The 21,268-nt window shown below is 41.9% G+C and overlaps 1 protein-coding gene across 4 annotated transcripts; it reads left to right on the top strand.

Annotated features, from left to right (window-relative positions):
- Positions 1–374: 374 nt before the first annotated feature.
- On the top strand, positions 375–20,896 carry COLEC10 (collectin subfamily member 10). 4 transcript variants are annotated; one of them, XM_072328628.1, is made up of 7 exons: positions 432–1,059; positions 11,657–11,728; positions 12,718–12,748; positions 13,606–13,677; positions 15,650–15,703; positions 17,509–17,604; positions 19,006–20,896. In XM_072328628.1, the coding sequence occupies exons 1-7, from the start codon at positions 997–999 to the stop codon at positions 19,395–19,397; spliced, it is 780 nt and encodes a 259-aa protein (XP_072184729.1). In that variant the 5' UTR covers positions 432–996; the 3' UTR covers positions 19,398–20,896. The 4 variants fall into 4 exon arrangements, with proteins under 4 accessions (XP_072184728.1, XP_072184729.1, XP_072184727.1 ...); XM_072328626.1 differs by having other exon boundaries at positions 13,534–13,677; XM_072328627.1 differs by lacking the exon at positions 12,718–12,748 and having other exon boundaries at positions 375–1,059.
- The last annotated feature ends 372 nt before the right edge of the window (positions 20,897–21,268 follow it).

The raw sequence follows: 21,268 nt of genomic DNA, 5'->3' as shown, positions 1-21,268 counted from the left end.
GAAACAGTGACACCTTCCATGGCAACCCAGGGGAAAAAAAAGCAAAGACAGTATGGCCTTGAGGCACGTGCTAAGCCACAATCCTGATATATGGACTCTCCCAGTTTGTAAGTAGAGGAGAAAGATGGTATGGGAGGACATTCTGCAGTCATTCAATCTCATCCTATTCTGGATTTAACCCTGTAGTTTGTCCTTCTGTACTGTGTCTAATAACAGAATTTGAACTTGGAGAAAACACTGGAAAAACTGGTAATCATAAAACCATCATTTGGGGGTTTCTGGCTCAAAAATCCATTGTTCATATCAAACTTTCATCCCTCATATGGGAGCTTCTGGTAGATGGCATACAAAAGCCAACTGCACCAGAGACATCCACCCACAGCAGACTAGAAGCTAGTCTGTCATCCCTAGAGATCTCCTTGGCAGAAAGCTCTCATGGAAGTCTCTTCACTCATAAGGAATCTGAATTATTTTTATAGCAAAAAACCAGCTACAAGTGTTCTATAACTAATTAGCATCCACTTGGATAAAATACCACAGTCTTTTGTCTCTTGAGTGAAAAGCTGGGTGTGAAGAATCAGTGCCAAAAGGGGAAAAAAAAGAAAAAAAGAATGATAAAAGAGATTATCCCCATATATTGAAGAAATTTTCCAAGGCAAAAACAGCTAAACTTCTCACAGATAAGAGATAAATTGGAATAAACAGCTGTCAGTGTAAAATAAATATCCTGGATAATGTGCAGGACAGAAATAACTACAGCATCGTCAAGCTCCTTTCTTCTCTTTATTTAGCTGTTCTTGCATGTAGCTCTCAATCTTTGCACTGCTTCAGTTAGCAGAGCATTTATTTCTGATTCAGCTGCATTTGTTAAGACTGTAACAACGAAAGGCATTTCCTGAGAAGCTGCAAGGATGAGCAGAAAGAAAGAACAACAGCTGAGGAAATATGGGACCTTAGTTGTGCTTTTCATCTTCCAAGTTCAGATTTTTGGTTTTGATGTTGACAATCGACCTACAACAGATGTCTGCTCGACACACACCATTTTACCTGGACCAAAAGGTGAGAAAAACCAGGTTACTAATGCTGAGACCAATACTGATTGAGGCTGTTCTTTTGAAAAGAGAGATGTGGAGGGCTTGCGGCATGGGATGTGGAGGAAAGATCTCAGTTACTGCTATCTGTAAACGCATCTAGAAAAGTGAAACTGTAATGGGGGAAAATGGCAGAGCAAGGAGATTTGAATTTGTTTCCTTCTTTAGTTTCAGTTACATCTTCTCACATATTTTCATATGGATTAAATGTGTCTTTTTGCAATTCTTGCCAGCCATATAAATCTTCTCTTACTTCTTGTATTCCTCACACAACCAGTACTGTTAGTACCCATAAATTGAGGATCTTTGTCTGAAAGTAAGCACCTGTTTTGAGCTGTCAATAGCTTATTCTGCATATAGTTGGAGAGAGAAGTGCAGTATTTTAAATGACTGTAATGACATTATTTCCAAATACGTACCTAAAAAAAATTCTGCTGCATTCATTCAGACCTGATCCAGCAGCTCCTGTGGAATTAAGCAGGACCGTCACTACAGACCTCAAGAAGAACTTGATCAGCTCTGGCGTGTGCATTTCTTTTATCTTCAGAATTCTTTGCAAAGATACAAAAGCAAATTTTCTGCATTAACTTGCATTTTGTGTAACATATCTAATGTCAGTGGAGTTGCCTGAAGGCACCACAGCTGAAAATTAGGACTATGACATACAAATCTATCTTGCAGCGACAGATCTAAAATCTATATTCAACAGTACAGCTATTGCAGTTTGAACTATTGCTTTCTTTTTAGCAATTCATTGTATTTTTCCATAGGCACCAAAGTAGGAGGGAAAAAAATGCAACTGATTTAAATTTTAAGCAGAAAAAAAGATTATCAAGTCAAAAGTATTGCTCCACACTAATTTGTTTTTACGATGGATTATTCAAATGCATGTTGCTTAAAGGACTATTTTTAATCAGCAAGTTAATTTCTTTATGATTACAATCCAAGCTTTAGCTTGTGCTGCCACAGCATAAATGCAGAGAGATGTAATGATCCCGAAGGGAGCAAGTAGAAGTTTGTTTAATTAATATATGAGTAATGTCAGGCTGAAGAACAAAGTTTGACATAATTGTGTTTAACAAGTCACATGGCTAGTGAGTTGGTCTTTGGACAACATGAGAGTAGTTGGGATTCCAGTTGGTTTCTCTGGTCTATCTGTGACAGGGAGTATTTAAAGGTTAGATATGATTTCCTTCAAGTGTGATACTGAGAAAATCAGGATTTAGCCATTATCAGTTCTACTGCTTCCTGGCTGATAACAAGATACAAGAGAAGCCAAACATCTATTGGCAGGGTCCTCACTATCACTCTAAAATTGCATTACCACAGCCAAGATCCATGACTGTTAAAAGTGTTGAGCAAATCAACTCTAAATTACTGGCTCAAATCCACTGCAGATCATAAAAATATCTTGCAGTTAATGTGATATGATCCTATAGCCTCATTTCAGTTCCTACCAGATCTGAGCTCAACCCAGGCAGCTAGCTTTAGGCACCACTCAATAGCAGACTGATTGACTGCCAGTTATCTGGGCAACTACAGGTCGAGCAGGCTGGGTGTGTGACTACCCTGCTGCTCTTCAGGCATTCCCTGTAGATGATGATGAAACACATTGACCTATTATGGCAGAAGAAAGCCTGTTCTGATCCAGTTTTCCTCTAACCGCTTTGTGCCTATGGACTCAGAACACATGGTCCAAGCCCAGGGCCACATAACAGCCACAGGCAACACTTTGCTGTTCAGACAATAGTTAAACCCTGACAATGGGCAAACCTCTGACTTCCATTGCAGTAAGGTTTATTTTCTGTGCTCCATTTGTTATGCTTGTTTGTTAACCATATGCCTCTAATTTGCTCAGGGTATTCAGCTATGGTGGAACACAAGGGTGTTCTCACAAGATGGAGGTGCTGAGCTTCCATAGAGCACAGGTCAGCTTCTTCTACCACCACAAGCCAGGTTGCTGTTGTGGCAACTTCTTTCTTCTACGTGGACATTAGTATCTAATAGGACTAAGCACCTAGAACTGAACAGCATTAAATAGCTTTACAAGGTTGTGGTGGCACAAACTCTTTAGTAGGCTAGATTAGGCTATGAGTGAGATTGGCCTCGGTACTACACAGCAGCTCAAGGGAGGAGAGAAGGCTAAGGGAGAAGTGAGAATGTTTAGACAGATTCTGAACTTATCAGCCTTCGTTTCTTGTACCGTTGAAGGTTTCATTACTCACTTCATCATCCAGGCATTCACAGCTGCTACGAGAGCAAGCACTTGACATTTCTGCATTCTCACCCTAAAGATCACCTGTTTGGTGTCCTGGAAATCAGCTGCTGCTTGTACAAGCTGCTTGAAACTTGTTCGGGTTTATTTGTGTAAGCCAAATTCTTCCCCTTCAGAAGTATACCCTTTTTTATGCTCCCACTTGGGGTGTCACACAGGAAGTATGTGATGAGTGATGAGATGAAAAGAAAGGGTAATTCCAGATTGATTATCAGGAAAGTCTTCGCACCAGTTATGCCACACTCACCCGCCCCTAAAGAGTGTCAGCAGAACCAGAAATCACACAGCTAGAAATACTCTGGAGGGATACAATCTCCCAGGAACAGGGGGAAGGCAGTAGATGTCCTTTAAGTCTTTTGCACTTTCAGTTACTATAATGAAAGTCTGTGTGAGTTAAACTGTTTAAAATCAGAAATGGAGTTTCAGCCTGACCTCTGCTGGTGATGTGTGATACAAACTCCGCTCTTTGCAGTCCAGCTGCTGCTTTTCCATCGCTGGTGAAAGAAAAGGAAAATCAAACCTGTTTTGAAAGAATCGTGGAAAGAAAATTTATATATTTTCAATCCAGAAAAAAAGGAGGAGAAAAAAAAGCATAAGAAAAAAGCAAAAGCTGCTACTTCTCTTCCAGTCTCCTTTTCTATGTAATGCTCAAAGGTCACTTCTCAAAAACTATATAATAATAACTATATAATAATTATATATATATATATATATATATAAATTAAAAAGTATATTCACAGTTGATTAACTAGGACAATAAAGATCAAATTCTGCACTCACTAACTTCTTGGATCCAAACAAAACCAGATACAGCATAAACAAAGCAATGAATTTTGCAGGGAAGCCAATTGCTTGGACTAGCAAGGTTAGTCGTGGTCCTGTAGCCTTCCAAGCCTCGAAATAGGCTGGTGGCTGCAGCCTTGAGGAGAACTATAGAGAAGCAGCAGTTAATGCTATGAGACAAAAAGCACCAGTTGTTGGTCCATGCTTCGGCCCAAATACATCAGTCATCAACAATATCAGTAAGGAAAAATGCTGAGTCCAAAACTTCATCTTCTAAACTGTCATAAAAAGTAGGAACGGGGATAGAAGAAAAATAGGGATGGCTTTACAGAAGTGTGGAACAAGGCTGCAGTTGATTTCATGTGGACTTGTGGGAGCTCAGTGTTCCTGAAGTCTGACTCTAGATCTTGCTATCTGTCCCAAGTCCCAGCTCATTTCCTTTGAAATCCAGACACAGGACTTCAAAGGCCTTGAGTAAGATCCAAGCTGAAAAACTGGAATGAGACGAATACTGAAGAATACAGAGAGTTTCCCATAGCAATTCAGATATAAAGTGTTTCCTTACTATTATTTTTGACAACTGGTGCTTATAAACTCTATGACATTGGCTAGCACCTCAAAATAGCATTTACTGTGGTCTCCTGCATAGCTGTCCATCTCTTAGCTTTAATTGTTCTTACGCAATTCCACTCCTGGAAAACTTAAAACTCTCTCAGAAACCAGATATGCAGCTATCCACATTTCCTTCCAAAAATAAGAAACGCCTTACCACATCCTATAGGCTTCTCAAACCTATAACTAAGCTTCCCTCTTAGCGCCTCATGTTTGATCTGATGAGCGCCTTATAATCGACACATAATTCTATTTTTCACACATTTTTACCTTCATATATTTTAGCATATGCTAAGTTTCTGAAGTTTTTCAGCCTGAGCTGCAAAGCATGCAGGAAGGCACTTAAATGCAAATTCAAAATGTATTGGGTTTGCATTTCTTACCAGTGTAGGTCTGATTCCTCATTCAGACCATTACAATCCATGGGTCGTTGAGATCACATCATAACAGTGGGGGATCCAGCTTAGAACCTTAAATTGGGACAAACTGAAAGGAGAATCAGAAATAATACAAATTTTTACTGTGTTATTAAGGACATAACATATATCCTGTTCATGCACAAAGTCCCACTGTTTCAAATAGCACAAGCTGGCAGAGCTACTAAGAGTTTGATTCTGACTCATGAAATGCAATAGAATGAGGGCCTATTTCTGGAGAAGTCAATGGATGTTTAGAAGCAGAAAACAGAAAAGTGAGCAGAGAATCCAATTTATTCTTGAGATTCTTTCCACTTCACCAGGAAAGGTGACTGAGCCTCCGCTGTCTAATGTGGAGATGAGTGAAAAAAGATAAGAACCTGTGAGCAAAACACTTATATTTCTCCTGGTACAAACTGTGGAGCACTGTATGTCTCCTGCAGGGCATGGGAAGAGTGGCTATAGCTGAAGTTACAGACTACAGCTGGATGATGCAGTCAGGTTCTTTTCCAAAAAGGGATGGCCATCACTCTGACCATAGGGCTCTGCCTTCCCCGTGTGCAGTCTCAACTGTTTCTTCATCAGACTTCTTACTGAGCTAATTCAGCTCACTAAAAATGGATATGATATGCATTATTAGTGTTTCCCTTCTCGTTTCTGTAACTCATTAAATGCAGGGTGAAGTGTGTGCTCAAAATCAGACAGAGTGGGAGGGAAGTATGCAGGTCAGTGCTGAGGAAAAAGGAATGAGGCAGGGACATTGCGTCAAATCAACTCCATTTAGTTCCAAGACAGCACAAGAAATCCTGCCCTCACTTGTCATATATAGCTTGGAAACAGGAATCCCCATAGCTACGGGAAATTTGCTAAAGATCTAAAGGACACTGAAAGTGAAATTGGAGGAAATCTTGAGGCTTTCCACTGACGTAGCTGTGACACATTTATGCAATGGAAAGACAAACTGTTTTGTTTATTTCCTAGAGTCTGTGACTCCCTCTGGTGACCAAACCTCTCAAATGGATTGTACACATGCAGGTGCTGCAGAGGCTTAGTGAGTACAGAGCTTTTCCAAAGTAGTCAGTTACTCCTGGAAAAGCTTCAAAGCTCCAGAATTACACTTGTCCTTACTCCTTTATTTTAACATTCAGGGCAGTGGCATCACCTCATCTCCTCACAGTGTCTGCAGAGATGGAGAGGGTCCCTTGTGCTTGTAGTAGGACTCCAGGCATGAACCATGGACAACAGCAGAGCTTGTAATGTGATCACAGGGTACAGCCACATGACAGATTGCATACAAAGCCTCTGTGGTGGGACTCGATGCCTAGAAATGCTAAATGCATCCAAAGTAAGTAGTGTAAAGTAGCCACATCCAAAAAGAAAAAAACAAGGTTAACCACCCTCTCTCCCTGCAGCATATCAGCCATGACCCAGCACTTCTCTGCTTTTTTAAACATGGGCTTTAGCCCACCAAAAGAGGATTTTCTGATATTTAACAGGGTGGGTGTACCCTGGAGCATGGAGGTAGGCACCAGGGGCTGAGATGTGTGTTAAACGAGTTCAGATAGTGGCAAAAAATAGGACACTAAACCTGAGACAGACCCATACAACCTGTTTGGTCTTTCTGCTTCACAGGATGCATTTCAATTGATTCACTGTAAAAGAGAGGCTTATAGAACACTAGCATCTATGGAGTATTTTTGGTCAAGAGTGAGGAACTGTAGCTAACTCATGCCATGACTTGTTAGCACACATGAAAAACTCCCAATTAAACCAAGCTGGAGGGTTTTGAGTGCTCCTGGAGACAACAAGCCTGAAACCAGCTCAGGAGTTCCAGTTTTAAACCCCACACAGCCTGTAAAATTGCTGTCACGCTGTCACGGGGCTGCATCCACAGACAGGTATGGTCACTATAATCCATCCTGATTCTCTAAGTAGGGTCAGCCCTTGATCACAAGACTTGGGAAGCCACTAAACGTAAGTGAACTGTTTAACCTGAATGCTTCTTCCATTTGTGAATACAAACCAGACAACAGATGGCTCACTTGAGGACAGAGCACAGCCATGCCAAAAAGCAGCTGGGGATACTGGTGGATGGGAAGCTGGACATGAGCCAGCAGTGTGCCCTTGCAGCCCAGGAAGCCAACTGTATCCTGGGCTGCATCAAAAGAAGCGTGGTCAGCAGGGCGAGGGAGGTGATCCTGTCCCTCTGCTCTGCTCTGGTGAGGCCTCACCTGGAGTACTGCATCCAGATATGGAGTCCTCAGTACAGGAGAGCCACAGACATGTTGGAACACATCCAGAAGAGGGTGATAAAGATGATCCAAGGGATGGAACACGTCTCCTCTGAGGACAGGCTGAGAGAGCTGGGGCTGTTTAGCCTGAAAAAGGGAAGGCTCCGGGGACACCTGAGAGCAGCCTTTCAGTATCTAAAAAGGAGCTACAGGAAAGAAGGCAATAGGCTGTTTGGCAGTGTCTGTGGTCATAGAACAAGGATTTCAAGCTTAAAGAGGGTAGATTTAGGTTAAATATAGAGAAAATGTCTTTTACAGTGAGGGTGGTGAAGCACTGGAACAGGTTGCCCAGAGAGGTGGTGGAAGACCCATCCCTTGACACTTTGAATGGTCAGGCTGGATGGGGCTCTGAGCAACCTGATCTAGCTGTGCATGTCCCTGTTCATTGCAGGAGAGCTGGACTAGATGACATTTAATGGTCCTTTCCAACTATAAGGATTCTATGATTCTATGATATTTAAAATCTGTGACATAGAAGTTAACCAGCTTGTAGGAATATGAACAAAGTAGAGTGATGAACTTGCTTCACCTATTTGCTACAAGTGCTCCACCCATGCTTCAGATGCTAATGTGATGCATTATCTGAAATCCTTGCAGTAAATTTTTAAGGTTACAGTTTTCCAATTGGGTTAAAATGTAGCCTGATACTTCTCCAAATGTAAACAATGAGAATTTAAATTCCAGGCACAGATTACAAACATACGAGGTCAGGATCAGAACTTTTTTTTCCCTATAAGACAAGTCACAGAGCGCAAAGTAGAGCAGTACAGCAATTAAAACACACTGTCCAGAGCACAGCCAGGAGTCAGATTCAGATTTCTGAAGTGTCTATTACAGTGAAATGCTGTCCACATGAAGTCCCAGAAAGAAGGGAAAGATGCTTATTATAAATTAGAGAGAAATCCAACTCTACCCTGTTCAAAACAAGGTCAACCAACCTTTCACAGTCGCTCCTACCTCTTTGCAAATCGTAGCAAAACCACAAGGGGGGAGCATTACCCAAGAATTCATATTTCTTGCCAAAATTTGACATCACATAACTGCAGCTGGGCACAATGGATTGATAATCTTAACACCATACTGTCAAGCATTGGACTTAATTCATTATTAAGCACAAAGTGATATGGTACCCCTAATTAATACTCTTGGCTTCTACTCTTGTCTACCCTTACCCAGACGTGATACTGAGGGAAAAGCAGGATTCTCCTTCTTTCACAGACAGGCAAATTAGTATTATTTCCATTTCCAGTGTATGGGAGCTAAGGTATATATATATATATGGTACACCACCTTACAACAGGATGAAACAGGTGGTAGATCCTTCTTCCCTGTCCCTTAGATTTTCTCATGGCTTGAGCAAAAACTGGGACCTGGTGATTTCTCAAAATGTTCAGAGCAAACTTTCCCACACCTTTTACCCCTTTAACCTGCCAGCTTTCAGTCTAATGATTGACAAGCAAGAACTGAGTTTCATCTCTGGCAGCTTCATGTGTGCAAAACTTGCTCCAATGTCTCTTAGGAAAAAAAAAAGCCACTGCAGCTTTTCTTGGCTCTGTATTGTAGCTGAGATTGAAAGAAAACACATTTGGAAAGTAATCACAGCTTCTGTGCGGGTATATTGACTTTCTTTCCAGGGCTGTAAGATTAACTGTCTAAGCAATGTTTCTTAATAAATTATTAAAGAAATAAAAGCATCTTTCTTGCACAGAGGCCTTCTTTCTGCAGAAAACATCAGTCTCAGCAGAGCCCTTTACCCATCAGACACACAGGAGGTAACTGGTTGGGCTGACAGGTGATGAGGACTGCCAGGGTGATAGGAGGAATTCAGAAGGTTCACAAGGATCTAGTTTGCTCCCTACACGATCCAGGCCAAAGAAACTCTCTTGGCTGTTTCTACACCAGAGCCAGAAGTGCAGCATACTGTATGTACATAAGGGAATTCATTGCATAGTTAAGGACTGGAAGTGAAGCCTCTTAGGTGTTCCTCCCCTGTTGGAGGGCACGGCCCACTTCCTAAATAACCTTGTGTTACCCTTCTAGTCAGAACTCATCCAGCCTTTCCAGTCTTTGAATCACACCCTGATTCCTTTCTATTATCACACATTTCCTCCCCTGCTTGAGTTTGCAGACTATGATCACACCAGCTCTTAACCTTTTCCTGGAACCATGTTTTACAAGGTCTTTGTCAGCCTCTGGGAATCTTTTCTGAATTTCTCTCCTACTGAGAAGTGACTCTTACAGTTTTCTCTAGGGCTTCATGGCTGGGTTTGGAAAGGACAATTGCTCAGTTTCTCAGTTGTAAATGATGTTTGCACTGAGGTCAACAGCAAAATTAAACTGCAAATTCTCTGGCTCTGCTGTTTGATGACCTCTAGGCAAGAACTCAGTACAAGCAGGCATCTGTCCATCAGCTTGAGGCTCAGACCTAGAGCTGCATCACAGCTTCAAGAAGCTTGGCTTGTGGAAATATATATGGATTTCTCAAATATCTTTGAAGAATCAGTGATAATAAAAAGACATTTAAAAATTCTCCTGTTGGCTGTTCATAACCTTTTCCCTTCCAATTTTGTCCTGTGGCAGCTGGTGTTGAAAACAAAGCAGCCAAATGTACCAGCACACACAACATGCTGTGTGTCTTCCTTGTCCCTTCCTCTAAGGAGCACTTCCTTCTCCAGTTCAGCCCTTCATCACCTTCAGTTTGGATCACTGCCCACCACCCCCAAGGACACATTGACTAATGGGGTGAGCCTGATCTCCACCAAAGGGTCTCAACACTAAAGCTTTTTGTGGCATACAGGGACAAACTCAGTTCAGTCCCTATATTCAACATGCAGTGGACCTAGTATTGTTTTACGTGCTGCAGTTAACACCCACTGTCTCTCATCTCTCATCACCCCATGGAGCAGCCCATGATAATCTGCCTGTTGGCTATGAAAGTAGCACAAGGTAAATGAAGAATGAGTGGGTGATGTTTTTCACAAAACAAGAATGAAGAGGATACCCAATGAAGTAATTAATGAATGTGAAAGCAACCATGGGAAACTGCTTTCTGCCCCTCCCCTTTTTGTCACAGGATGCTATAGAGACAAAAAATACAAACGGGGCTACAAGGCAGAAAACTAGTCTTTGCGGGGTAGAATAAGCAGTGTCTCTTCACATGTTGACTGGATGCAGTCCTTCAGCCAGGTAAACCCTAATGTCTCTGCTCATGGGGAATGGTAACCCTCAACACACTCAGTTCCATGAAAGCTTGATGCTAGGGTTGGAGACTCTGTCCTCAATGAGACAGGTCATTGGTCTTGTCATGTAATGCAGAAAAGAGGATCTTGGGATCAAAACTAAAAATACAAAGATACAAAAATCATCCCCAGCTGATTTTCTGTTTTCCTGCATAAACCCAAGGAAAAAAATTATATGCAGTGTTAAAGTAGATGATATTTATTTCTCACTCCTAATTGCAGTCTTGCTCTTCTAGACTGTAAGATGCTCAATAACTTCTATAAGTATATACAGTAACCTGTGTAATAGGACCTTGATCTCATTATGGGAAATCTCTGCACTATGTAACACAGTGAATTTTTCTCCTATAAATACTCTGCAAGTGACTAATTCAAAATAAAATACTGGAGTAACCGCAAAACATGTTTGCTATATTAACATATGCCACCTGCCAAAAAACTGAAGGCAAGACTTCTGCTGTACTAAATGCTATGGTTTGTGTTAAGAACTACTGAGATATATTTATGTTCTTCCTGTTTCTATAACATCTGAATACCTTGAACTAAAGAATTACGAGGAACAGTTAATAAATTCCAATTGCTTCTGTTGGCATTTCTCCCAGATTTCCCAATAGGCAAACACCTGTTTATTTACCTGCTTTACAGCTACTAGGCCTTAAAGGATAAGAGTTGGCATTGATGCTATAGAATTCTTACACCATGACAGTTTCTCCAAAAGGGAAAAATTTCAGCTTTTCCTAATGGTCAGATTTGTCAGCTCTTCTTTGGAAATGCATCCCAGGGCTACAGCACCTTCAATGTGAAACAAAAAGAAATCAGTGGTGAATAAAGGCAACCGTAAACTTGACTTCCTGAGGATATACAGCTGCATTTACTATACTATGTAAAATGTATCACAATGTTTTACTTTATGTTTTGTTTTTGTTGCTTTTTTTTTTTTTTTGGAAAGGGGATGATGGTGAAAAAGGAGATAGAGGAGAAGTGGGCAAACAAGGAAAAGTTGGACCAAAAGGACCTAAAGGTATTTATGATGGTTTGTTGGCTATTACTGGTATATGAATATCAATACAGAATGCCAGAATGGCCCGGGTTGGAATGGACCTCAAGGATCGTGAATCTCCAACCCCCCACCACAGGCAGGGCCACCAACCTCCACATTTAATACCAGACCAGGCTGCCCTGGGCCTCATCCAACCTGGCCTTAAACACCTCCAGAGACGGGGCATCCACAGCCTCTCTGGGCAGCCTGTGCCAGCACCTCACCACTCTCATAGTAAAGAAATACGTACAACTGCATTTATTATCAGTGCTGTTCAATGCTTTTCATTCCTTTTGCTCCAGTGGATTTCACAATGCCTGTCAAACATTAATCGGTGAACCTAACCATGTTCTGAAAGCTTGGTGCAATTCCTGCCAATACATAATGAGAATCTGACAATAAATGTAAATAGTCACATAATAAGCCAGCACATTGACTGCTGCTCTCTCAAGTGGCAATCATGACTGAGATCCAGAATACCCTCCCAGATCATACATAGAATTGAAAAGATTACTGTTATGTTAGTGAAAAGATCTTTTGGGTGTAACTGAGTTTTGAATCATGATGCTCAGCAAAACTCAGTCTCAGCTGTCCCTCTTTTACAGAAAAGCAAACTGAGGCATACACTGAGAAACACAATTCCGATGATCAAGTGGGAGCATCAGAGCTGAGAGCAAGGAGCATAAGATGCCTCAGGTCTCAGCTCTATTAAACAAATCCTGTACCTTCCCAGTTACCTGAGCACAGCACTCTGCACCACAGACTAGACAGCATCAGCCTTGTTTGCATGTATTAGCTCCAAAGGTGCCAATAGTGTGGATAATGCACATCCACGTTCTTTCTTCCTTGACAGTGGTCTAATATTCTAAGAGTAATCATAAAGGTTTTTACTTATATAGAATCTTTAAAATTGTCCTGTTATTACTGTCATAATAACTTTTTAATTTTTTATTATTTTTAAATGCATTCAGAGGACTTTGCATCTTACTTTAAATAGATCAGGTAAGATTCAAGTAGATCAAGTTAAAAAAAAAAAAACAAAAAACAACACACACTTAAGAAGCACCTTGTGTTGTTATCTTCAGTGTGAAAACTGAGATTTCCTAAGCTGGGCTCTTACAATCACCCAGCTACTTCAGAACTTACACTGCTAACTGGTCAGAAAGGCACCCAGTATTTTCGTGCTCCAATGATTGGGAAGCAAGCACAGTGCAAGCAGCAGCTCCTTACGTGCACTTGTGCTTCCAGAAGGATTCCCAGCAAAGCCATGAGAACTCCACCTCCAGAACAAAGCAAAAGCTTTTCTCTTCAGTAGAGAAATAGTAATAAAGTAAAATGAAACAGCAAAGAGACATGCTTCCGAGGCAACTTGCTGATGGTATAGTTCAGTTGTGAAGTAAAATCAATATCTGAATACCTACTAGCAGTTTTAGTTTGTATTTTCTATATGAAAATATGAAGTTTCTGGCAAATGAACAGGCATTTTTATTAAGCTGACTTGCAGAGTCCTGCTGGTCCCCAAGCAGCTGTGATCTGAGCTGCATGCAGCCACAGCGACCTGGTTTAAGTAAGTGCTGTTTTCTGGCACTGGAGTCACTTTGCTGTTCCCTGCCAGAAGAGTGGGGCTGCCAGCAGCCCTGTGGCTTACAGAAGAGCCTCAGCAGCCCAGATGGGTACAAGTAAGTCTAAACAAAAGCTAAAGCTGTAAAGCTTGCAATGTGTTCATTTACATACTCACATGAGCATATTTGTTGTGTCTGTCTTACACTGGGACTTGCCATGCTCAGGAAAAACAGGTTGCATCTTGGGGAAGGAACGACAGAAGTCATCCATACTCTTCCTCATATTTCTTCTCTCAGGAAACAAAGGAACTGTGGGGGATGTCGGTGACCAGGGAATGCTTGGGAAAATTGGTCCAATTGGAGGAAAAGGTAAGCTCTGGCCTGGGAATTTTCTTGTGTTTTTTCTTCTAGGTAAATATGTGTTTTGTGTGAGTTCCAGGTATGGAGTATCATCAAATACTGGCTGCAGCTGGTGCTTGCCAAAGGAAATTATATAGAAAGATCAGTGATTAGAGCTAACTGAAATATTTATGTTTCCCACCTGAAATATATCACTTACTTGGCTAAAAATAGTTTGCTTGATAAGTTAAGAAATCAGTCCTTGGAGATGATAAAAGAGAAAGGAGGAAGTCTGGGCCTGGTGAAATAAATAGCACAAATCCTCTGATACCTCAAAAAGAGAAAGCCAGATTTGTGCCTCTGCATCCAGTGCATCTCAGAGGCCTAAGCCAATACTCTGCTGCTGCTCAGAATGCCACACCTGCACTGTGTGGGAGATGCAAGCAAGAAGTGTGCAGGTAAGGAGAAGCTTTAAAGAGTTTAAAGAGAGAACTTACATAACAAAGAACAACTACTCCAAGCAAATGAAGGTGAACTCCAATTCTACTTGGGTAATCATTCCATGAAATTATTGCTCTAGCATCCTGAAGAGATTAGGCATTCCTTTTAGAGCCGAAGAAGAAGAAATAGTACTTCTGCCACAGTGATATCTGCCTTAGCAACTCGCCAGGGATCCACTATCCTAAGGGGAACTCTGTGGTCTCTAACCAAGCAATTGATCCAGCCATGTGGGTAAGTGGGTGGAACAACCTGCCCTGTGAGCTTCTTACACCAGGTCCTTTTAGTAAGCCTCTGACAGCCTCCAGCCAACCCACTATCAGAGAAGAACAAAAGAATTTGGCCTGGGGGATTCATTTTCAAAACATCTAGACAACTGAACACACAGATATCTATATCTCTTAAAATGTTTTCAATCACCGAGGGAAACTAGAATATAAGAATCCCACAGATTATTTATCTGAAAGTAAACCAATGCTCTAGGCCTTTAAATCAAGCTGTCTGTCAACCTGACTGTGCAATGATTGGTCCTTTCTGCGTGGCTCTTTTTCTCTCACTTCCTTTTTCATGTGCAAAAGCAAAGGCCACCAAGTCACTCTTTCAAACTTACCATTAAACACTCAAGTTCTTCAGGAAGCAACCCTGAAATTTCAGCAGGGTGCCAAACAATGCTAACTGAAATGCCAATCAGCTACTGACTTCTTTCTTTAAAAGCTAGGACCATATAAAAGAATAATCACATCAAAACGTAGCTTTCAATGAGGGAGAGCGTGTATTAACATTAATTAGCCCCTGAAGGTTTTAATTTATAAAAGAAGAACTGACATTATTTCAGACAAAGTCCATCTGCTCCTGAGTTACACAGCTGAGACTTCTGACAGCCGTCAAATTATAGCTGAGATCATTAAAAAACAGGCCGGTCACCTGTATTTAGATATTAGCACGGCATTTGGAGAAGCAATTCTACCATTGTACAAAACTAGAGGAAAGCAAGAGGAAAATAAATCATCTTTCCATAAACCATATCTGAAATGAAACACTGCTCCCTAGTGACCTCATTTTGTGCAGGTGCAAACTGCTGCCCACAAACACATCCTGCTGTATGCATGAATTCTGAGCCCACCGGCCTCATCTGTTGCCTTGTCCTGACATGGATCTGACAAACTCAGGAAGGTCCTGCAAGGCAGCAAGCGGACAGGTTTCACCTGCTGCAGATTCCTGAGTGCTTGCAGCCCTTCGGGATCATGGTGCAGTTTATATTTAAAGCAGTACCAGGAACCAGCAGCACACAACATGCCTGTGTTATCAGTGAGTTAGTTATTAAAGGGTTCTTATTTTCATTCACCGGCATTAATCATGGCTTGTTTGACTTGGCACATTGGCCAGTACAGTACATTAGGCCTTCCTATTAGAAGCACACTACTAATATATTATGAAACGGGTTTTTCAGATGTGCTCCCCTCACATATGCAGCGTCTAAGAATATATTTTCCTCTTTATCCAGGTGACAAAGGAGCCAAAGGCATATCAGGGGTGTCTGGAAAAAAAGGAAAAGCAGGTATGCTGGGCACCTTTCTCTGAAGAATGCTTGAGTTTGCTCATGCTGGGTTTTCATTTTCACTGTTGGTTTGCCTAGAGTTTTACAAAATGTTGAGGCCAATAGACAAACTTGAGAACGGGTGAAATAAACAGGAAAAGCAAGAAAAGTTTTGTTTAGCAAAATGAAGGCTATGACTGATGGCGATGATACACAGAGTAGGGAGAAACTGTATAAATTAATGGGCAGTGGTTGATAACATAAGAATTAATGCATGACAGGTCAGGAGAAGTTTAACATTGAAAACTGGAAGAAAGTTTCTGAATACCAAAGGAACGAGCTCCTTTAATAGTCTTCTCCTAGAAGCACCAAGACAAAAGTATACATAATTTTACAAAGAGCATGATTTGTTGTCAAATGAATGCAACACATCGGCTTACAGGAGCAGAATTTGGATTTGGTCACCCAGAAGGTTCCTCTCAGTCCTAATAACTATGGGTGTTTTTCCACCTTCAGTGTTCAATTGTGTTCGTTTCTAAGGTATTCCATATGGTTCATCAGATTGGTTTTTAGTGAGAAACCATCAGCAACCTGTTTTCTTCCTGAGAATTAGAAAGGAAGAAACAAAACCTATATAAAGTCAAATTTCAGTATAACAACCAGAAATACAACCAAGATTTCAGCGCTTTACAGCTACTGATTACTTGAATTGACATCAACTATTTCTGCAGCACCACAGCTGCATGCAGCTAACGTGGTCTATCCACCAAGGTTTTTCCAGTCCCACCTCAATGTATACTTTGAATACTCTTTCACTGAGAAAACAGTGGTGATGTTGTATCTGTCAGAAGTCTAGGGAATCTGTGTTGTCTGTGGATACAAAGGTGCTGAGGGATAGAGAAGGACTTAGGGGGTCCTGGTGGATGAGAAGCTGGACAGGAACCAGGAGTGTGTGCCTGCAGCCCGGAAGGCCAGCTGTGTTCTGGGCTGCTTTAAAAGAGGAGTGGTTGGCAAGGAGAGGGAGGTGATTGTCCCCCTCTACTCAACTCTTATGAGGCCCCATTTGCAGTACTACGTCCAGGCCTGGGGCCCCCAGTACAGGAAGGATGTGGAGCTCTTGGAGCGGGTCCAGAGGAGGGCCACTAAGATGATCAGAGGGCTGGAGCACCTCTCCTATGAGGAAAGGTTGAGGGAACTGGGCCTGTTTAGCTTGAAAAAGAGAAGGCTCCAAGGAGACCTCATTGTGGCCTTCCAATACTTGAAGGGAGCATATAAACAGGAACAGGAATGACTACTTACAAGGGTGAATAGTGATAGGACAAGGGAGAATGGTTTTAAATGGAGACAGGGTAGGTTTAGGCTAGACATTAGGAGGAAGTTTTTCAATCAGAGGGTGGTGATGCACTGAACAGGTTGCCCAAGGAGGTTGTGGTTGCCCCATCCCTGGAAGCATTCAAGGCCAGGCTGGATGTTGCTCTGGGCAGTCTGATTTGGTGGTTTTGGTGGTTGGGTGGTTGGTGACGACGACCCTGCACATAGCAGGGAGGTTGGAAGTAGATGATCATTGTGGTCCTTTTCAACCCAGGCCATTCTGTGATTCTATGATACCTTTATCATTTAGATGTAACACTGTGACATCATCATGGTAAACCACACATCCACAGTCAGATGGACATGATGATAAGAAGGGCAGAGAGTGTGTGAATGGTACACTGATACAGGTGGAAGGAAGATGAAAGGCAAACCCTTTCATCTGCAAAAATATATGTAAATTTCTGAGATAAATTTCTGAGATAAATTTCTGAAATAAATTTGTATTGTAACAGGCACAGTCTGTGACTGTGGAAGGTACCGCAGAGTTGTTGGACAACTGAATATCAATGTTGCTCGGCTTAACACATCCATCAAGTTTGTAAAGAATGGTAAGGATCATTATGTATTTGATGTGATTTATTTGGCTCTTACAACATTTATCACAGCTATTCTCCCACTACTGCTGTTCTACAGCAGCATACAGGCCAAGACAGAGGGCCCCACTGTGTGAGGCACTCCAAAAACATGCAGAAAAGAGGCAGTCTGGCACCTGTAAGAATATAAGCAGCTGGTGAAAGCAACTACAGTACAGCAATGATCAATAGCACAACAGAAATAATTATGAAAGAACAAGGCACAGCTTGCTAACTGCCTCTGCACTGCCAGCCTGCTCACCCTCAGACTCAGTGGCCATTCACACAACAAAAGGGAAAAGGTTGTGCCAGTCTACTCCATAGAGCCAGAAAAAGCACTAGGAACCTCTTCATCTTGCTGTTGCTGCTGTACAGAAGAGCTGCATTCATTCATGGTGCTCCTCTCATGCGTCCTTTCACTGAAAGCATCTTTCTCTGTAATAAGGGAGTTACTAACACCCCAAAGACATGGGTTATAACAAGTCATGCCTCTAGGTAGTGCAGTCAGTGCAAAATGCCCCACCTGAAAGGACGCACTTCTAGGACTCAGTCTGATCTGCAAATTAAATGTGTCTGAGGCCATTCTCTGGCACCATGGGAAATTACCACACTCTCATCTGTATTGCTAAATCCTAGAGAACTGAGTGGTCCTCTGCTAACTCCTTGACTGTTTCTGGAGTAGCTTCAGAATTCAGGGATTGTTATTTGCCTGAGGCCAAAGCTGCGACCAGGACCACTCCATCAATCCAAGAGCAGGGACAAACTAGAACCAGCTTCCCAGGAATGCTTCTTGGCACTGCTTAATTCACTAGGATATCTGCTGCCTGAGAAATTTGCCTTTTAAAGCTGCTGAGCAGCCACAATTTCCTTCCTATTCAATGTCCCTTAGTGGCTACATCAGCTGTGAACATCAGGCTCTATTTAAAATTACTTTTTTTTTAGCAGTTTCTTTGACTTTCCTCTACATAGAAAAGGCCCGAGCTATTCCCCTGCATTCTTATCCCACAGCACTCTCGCAATCTAGAACACAATATGGCAATAGTATACAAAGCAACCAGAGTGATCCGGAGTTATTCACTGCTACTTTTCCATTCAGCATGCCTTGATTTAGTAACTTCAAGGATGTCCAGTACAAAACAGTCACAGGGGATACACACCAGACAGGTCTGGATGTGCGTAAGGTTCTTGTAATTCCTATTGGTAGCATCAGTCTCTGATCATGTCTTTATTGTTCACCCTAAATTCAGTGGTGGGAAAAATTTCCTTATCTTCCTTTCATTAACACTAATGTAAAAACAATCTTGTTGTCATAGTGGAACAGGAGAACCTTCAATAGCTGCTGAAATACCATTAACATTTTTTTCTTCCCCTTTAAAGTTATAGCAGGCATCAGGGAGACAGATGAAAAATTCTACTACATTGTCAAAGAAGAGAAGAATTACAGAGAAGCCCTGATGCACTGCAGGGACAGAGGAGGAACACTGGCCATGCCTAAAGGTGAGGTGACCAACGCCCTTCTTGCTGACTACATCTCCTCAAGTGGCCTTTTCCGAGCATTCATTGGGATAAATGACATGGAAAAGGAAGGGCAGTTTGTATATGCAGACAGCAGCCCACTGCAGAACTACAGTAACTGGAAGGATGGGGAGCCTCATGACTCCACAGGCCACGAGGACTGCGTGGAAATGCTCAGCACAGGAGAGTGGAATGACTCTGAGTGTCAAGTCACTATCTACTTCATCTGTGAGTTCCTCAAGAAGAGAAAATAAATGTACCACAAAAGATGTCTGGCACCTGCTGTACACACAATAAACCTCCTCATTCATCCACTGTTGGGAATGCAGACAAACAAGGATAGGGCTCAATCCAGAAATCACTGGGTTAACCCAGAGTAACTAACGTGACATGGCAGTGACCGTAAAGCCAGATCAGGTCTGCAGGGGGCATCCAGCCAACTGTGGTTTTTATTTCATTTTTATGTATAACTGAGAGTGGTTGAGAAGATTTAGAACACATAGAGGCAAACATGATTTCACTAAATGCAGTGGAGGACTCACTTATCTCTGCTTCTCACTCAATCATCTGTTTGGTTGGCTGAGGTGTGAGGAACAAAGCAATGGCACTTCTGCAGGTCTGCACAGCTTGCCTGCAACCTAAGAACAGAAGAAACAGTTCTAGCCTCTGATGCCTCCAAAAAGCTGTGCAAGAACCTAGAAAAGTTCAGCATAATGAAAACAGAACAAAGGAAGCAAAGTCATTGCTGTAGGCTGTAAACAGATGGTGCAGAATTTGCTGTCAGAGCCTGGCTCCTCAGTTATCCATGTCAGCATGTCCATAATGGATCAGATTTTCATATCACTGCTAGTACCAAAGGAACACAGTCCTGCATACAGTGGAAGATCTCACATTCACGTGGCTTCTATGACACCACTGCCAGGACTGTTCTGAAGTTCAGGATGCTCCTGAGACACAGCATCTGTTTTACCTTCAGAAGAAAGCCTGGTTTTGTTCTTAGTCTTTCCTCATGTTGCTTAAAAGACTCGTCTTTCCTCACAGCAGGAGGTGCTAGTAAAGAGTCCACATTCTCTACAAGAAAGTCTGCAGATTTTTTCCCCCACTTGGGACTAAAAAGGAAAAAATGCTATCTGGGAGCTGAGAACACTGCTAGTCATAGTGCAGTCAGTGCACACTGCAGGTCACACTCAGCATTGCGTGCAAAATGTTCCTCTAGATATGAACAGCTGGACATGAAGGCAGTCCCATCAGTGAGCAATGCAGAGAGTCAACTATAAGTCTCCCTTCTGCAGCTGTGTACAGCATTGCAAAGAGAATGAGACAGCTGTCACACTTAGTCAGCCTGCTCTTCAAGAGTAAAATCCTGCATACCATTTTCCAACTGGTAGTTTGCCTTCAAGCTCATCTCTGAGCAATGGCCAACACTGGACCATCCCAGGAGACTCTGTGACTCAGAGCTACTTTTCAAAGCCAGTTTATCGGCTACTTGTTCTTCCAGAAAACCATTTGTTGCTACCAGCAGTAAATTACCTGTGTTGCTACACACCCTCCAGGAAACTATTCAGTCCCAAGAATGCAGGTGTGGAACCACATATATTTTCATTGCTCCCCAACTATGCTATGAGCATACTTTCGGCAAACAGCTTTGCTTAGCATAATGTACGTCCTCCTGAATAGTTCCCTTCCTGAGAATTTATACTCTCCAACATCAAGCAGAATCATGCTTTTTAGAATCTACTGTAATAAACTTGTTAAATTATTTGGCCTTTAGAATTATTAATGAATAATGATAAAAAATTAATGGAAAAAATTTCTTGAGGAAAAGCAGTGCCTTTTGCAAGGTCAGGTCCAGACACTCACAGTACATCAGTTCTTACTAGTCAGGAGGAAATGGCACACTAACATTCCAGTGGGTAGGCACAATCACACTAATGCTCACCTTCCCACCCTACCCATCCTTACCTGTGACCCCAATAGTTACCAAAATATGTTTGCCAGATTGGGGGGGAGGGAAGAGAGTGGGGTTCTGCATTCATATTGATCATATTAGAATCACTGTCTGACAAAAGCCAGACATTTTTTTATGCTGACAATCATCATTAGAAGGCCATTTTCCTGTTCTTCA

This window comes from Excalfactoria chinensis, chromosome 2 (assembly GCF_039878825.1).
Source record: "Excalfactoria chinensis isolate bCotChi1 chromosome 2, bCotChi1.hap2, whole genome shotgun sequence".
NCBI classification, from domain to species: Eukaryota; Metazoa; Chordata; class Aves; order Galliformes; family Phasianidae; genus Excalfactoria; species Excalfactoria chinensis.
The sequence above is the reverse complement of the archived record's forward strand: the minus strand, read 5'-3'. Positions and strand labels throughout refer to the sequence as shown.

Bases quoted from the DNA above. Each gene is read 5' to 3' on its own strand.
- COLEC10 (XM_072328626.1), top strand. From the start codon at position 997: ATGTTGACAATCGACCTACAACAGATGTCTGCTCGACACACACCATTT. The intron at 11,729-12,717 runs GTATTTATGATG...AAATGCATTCAG, and splicing joins TGGACCAAAAGGACCTAAAG to AGGACTTTGCATCTTACTTT. The intron at 15,704-17,508 runs GTATGCTGGGCA...GTATTGTAACAG, and splicing joins TGGAAAAAAAGGAAAAGCAG to GCACAGTCTGTGACTGTGGA.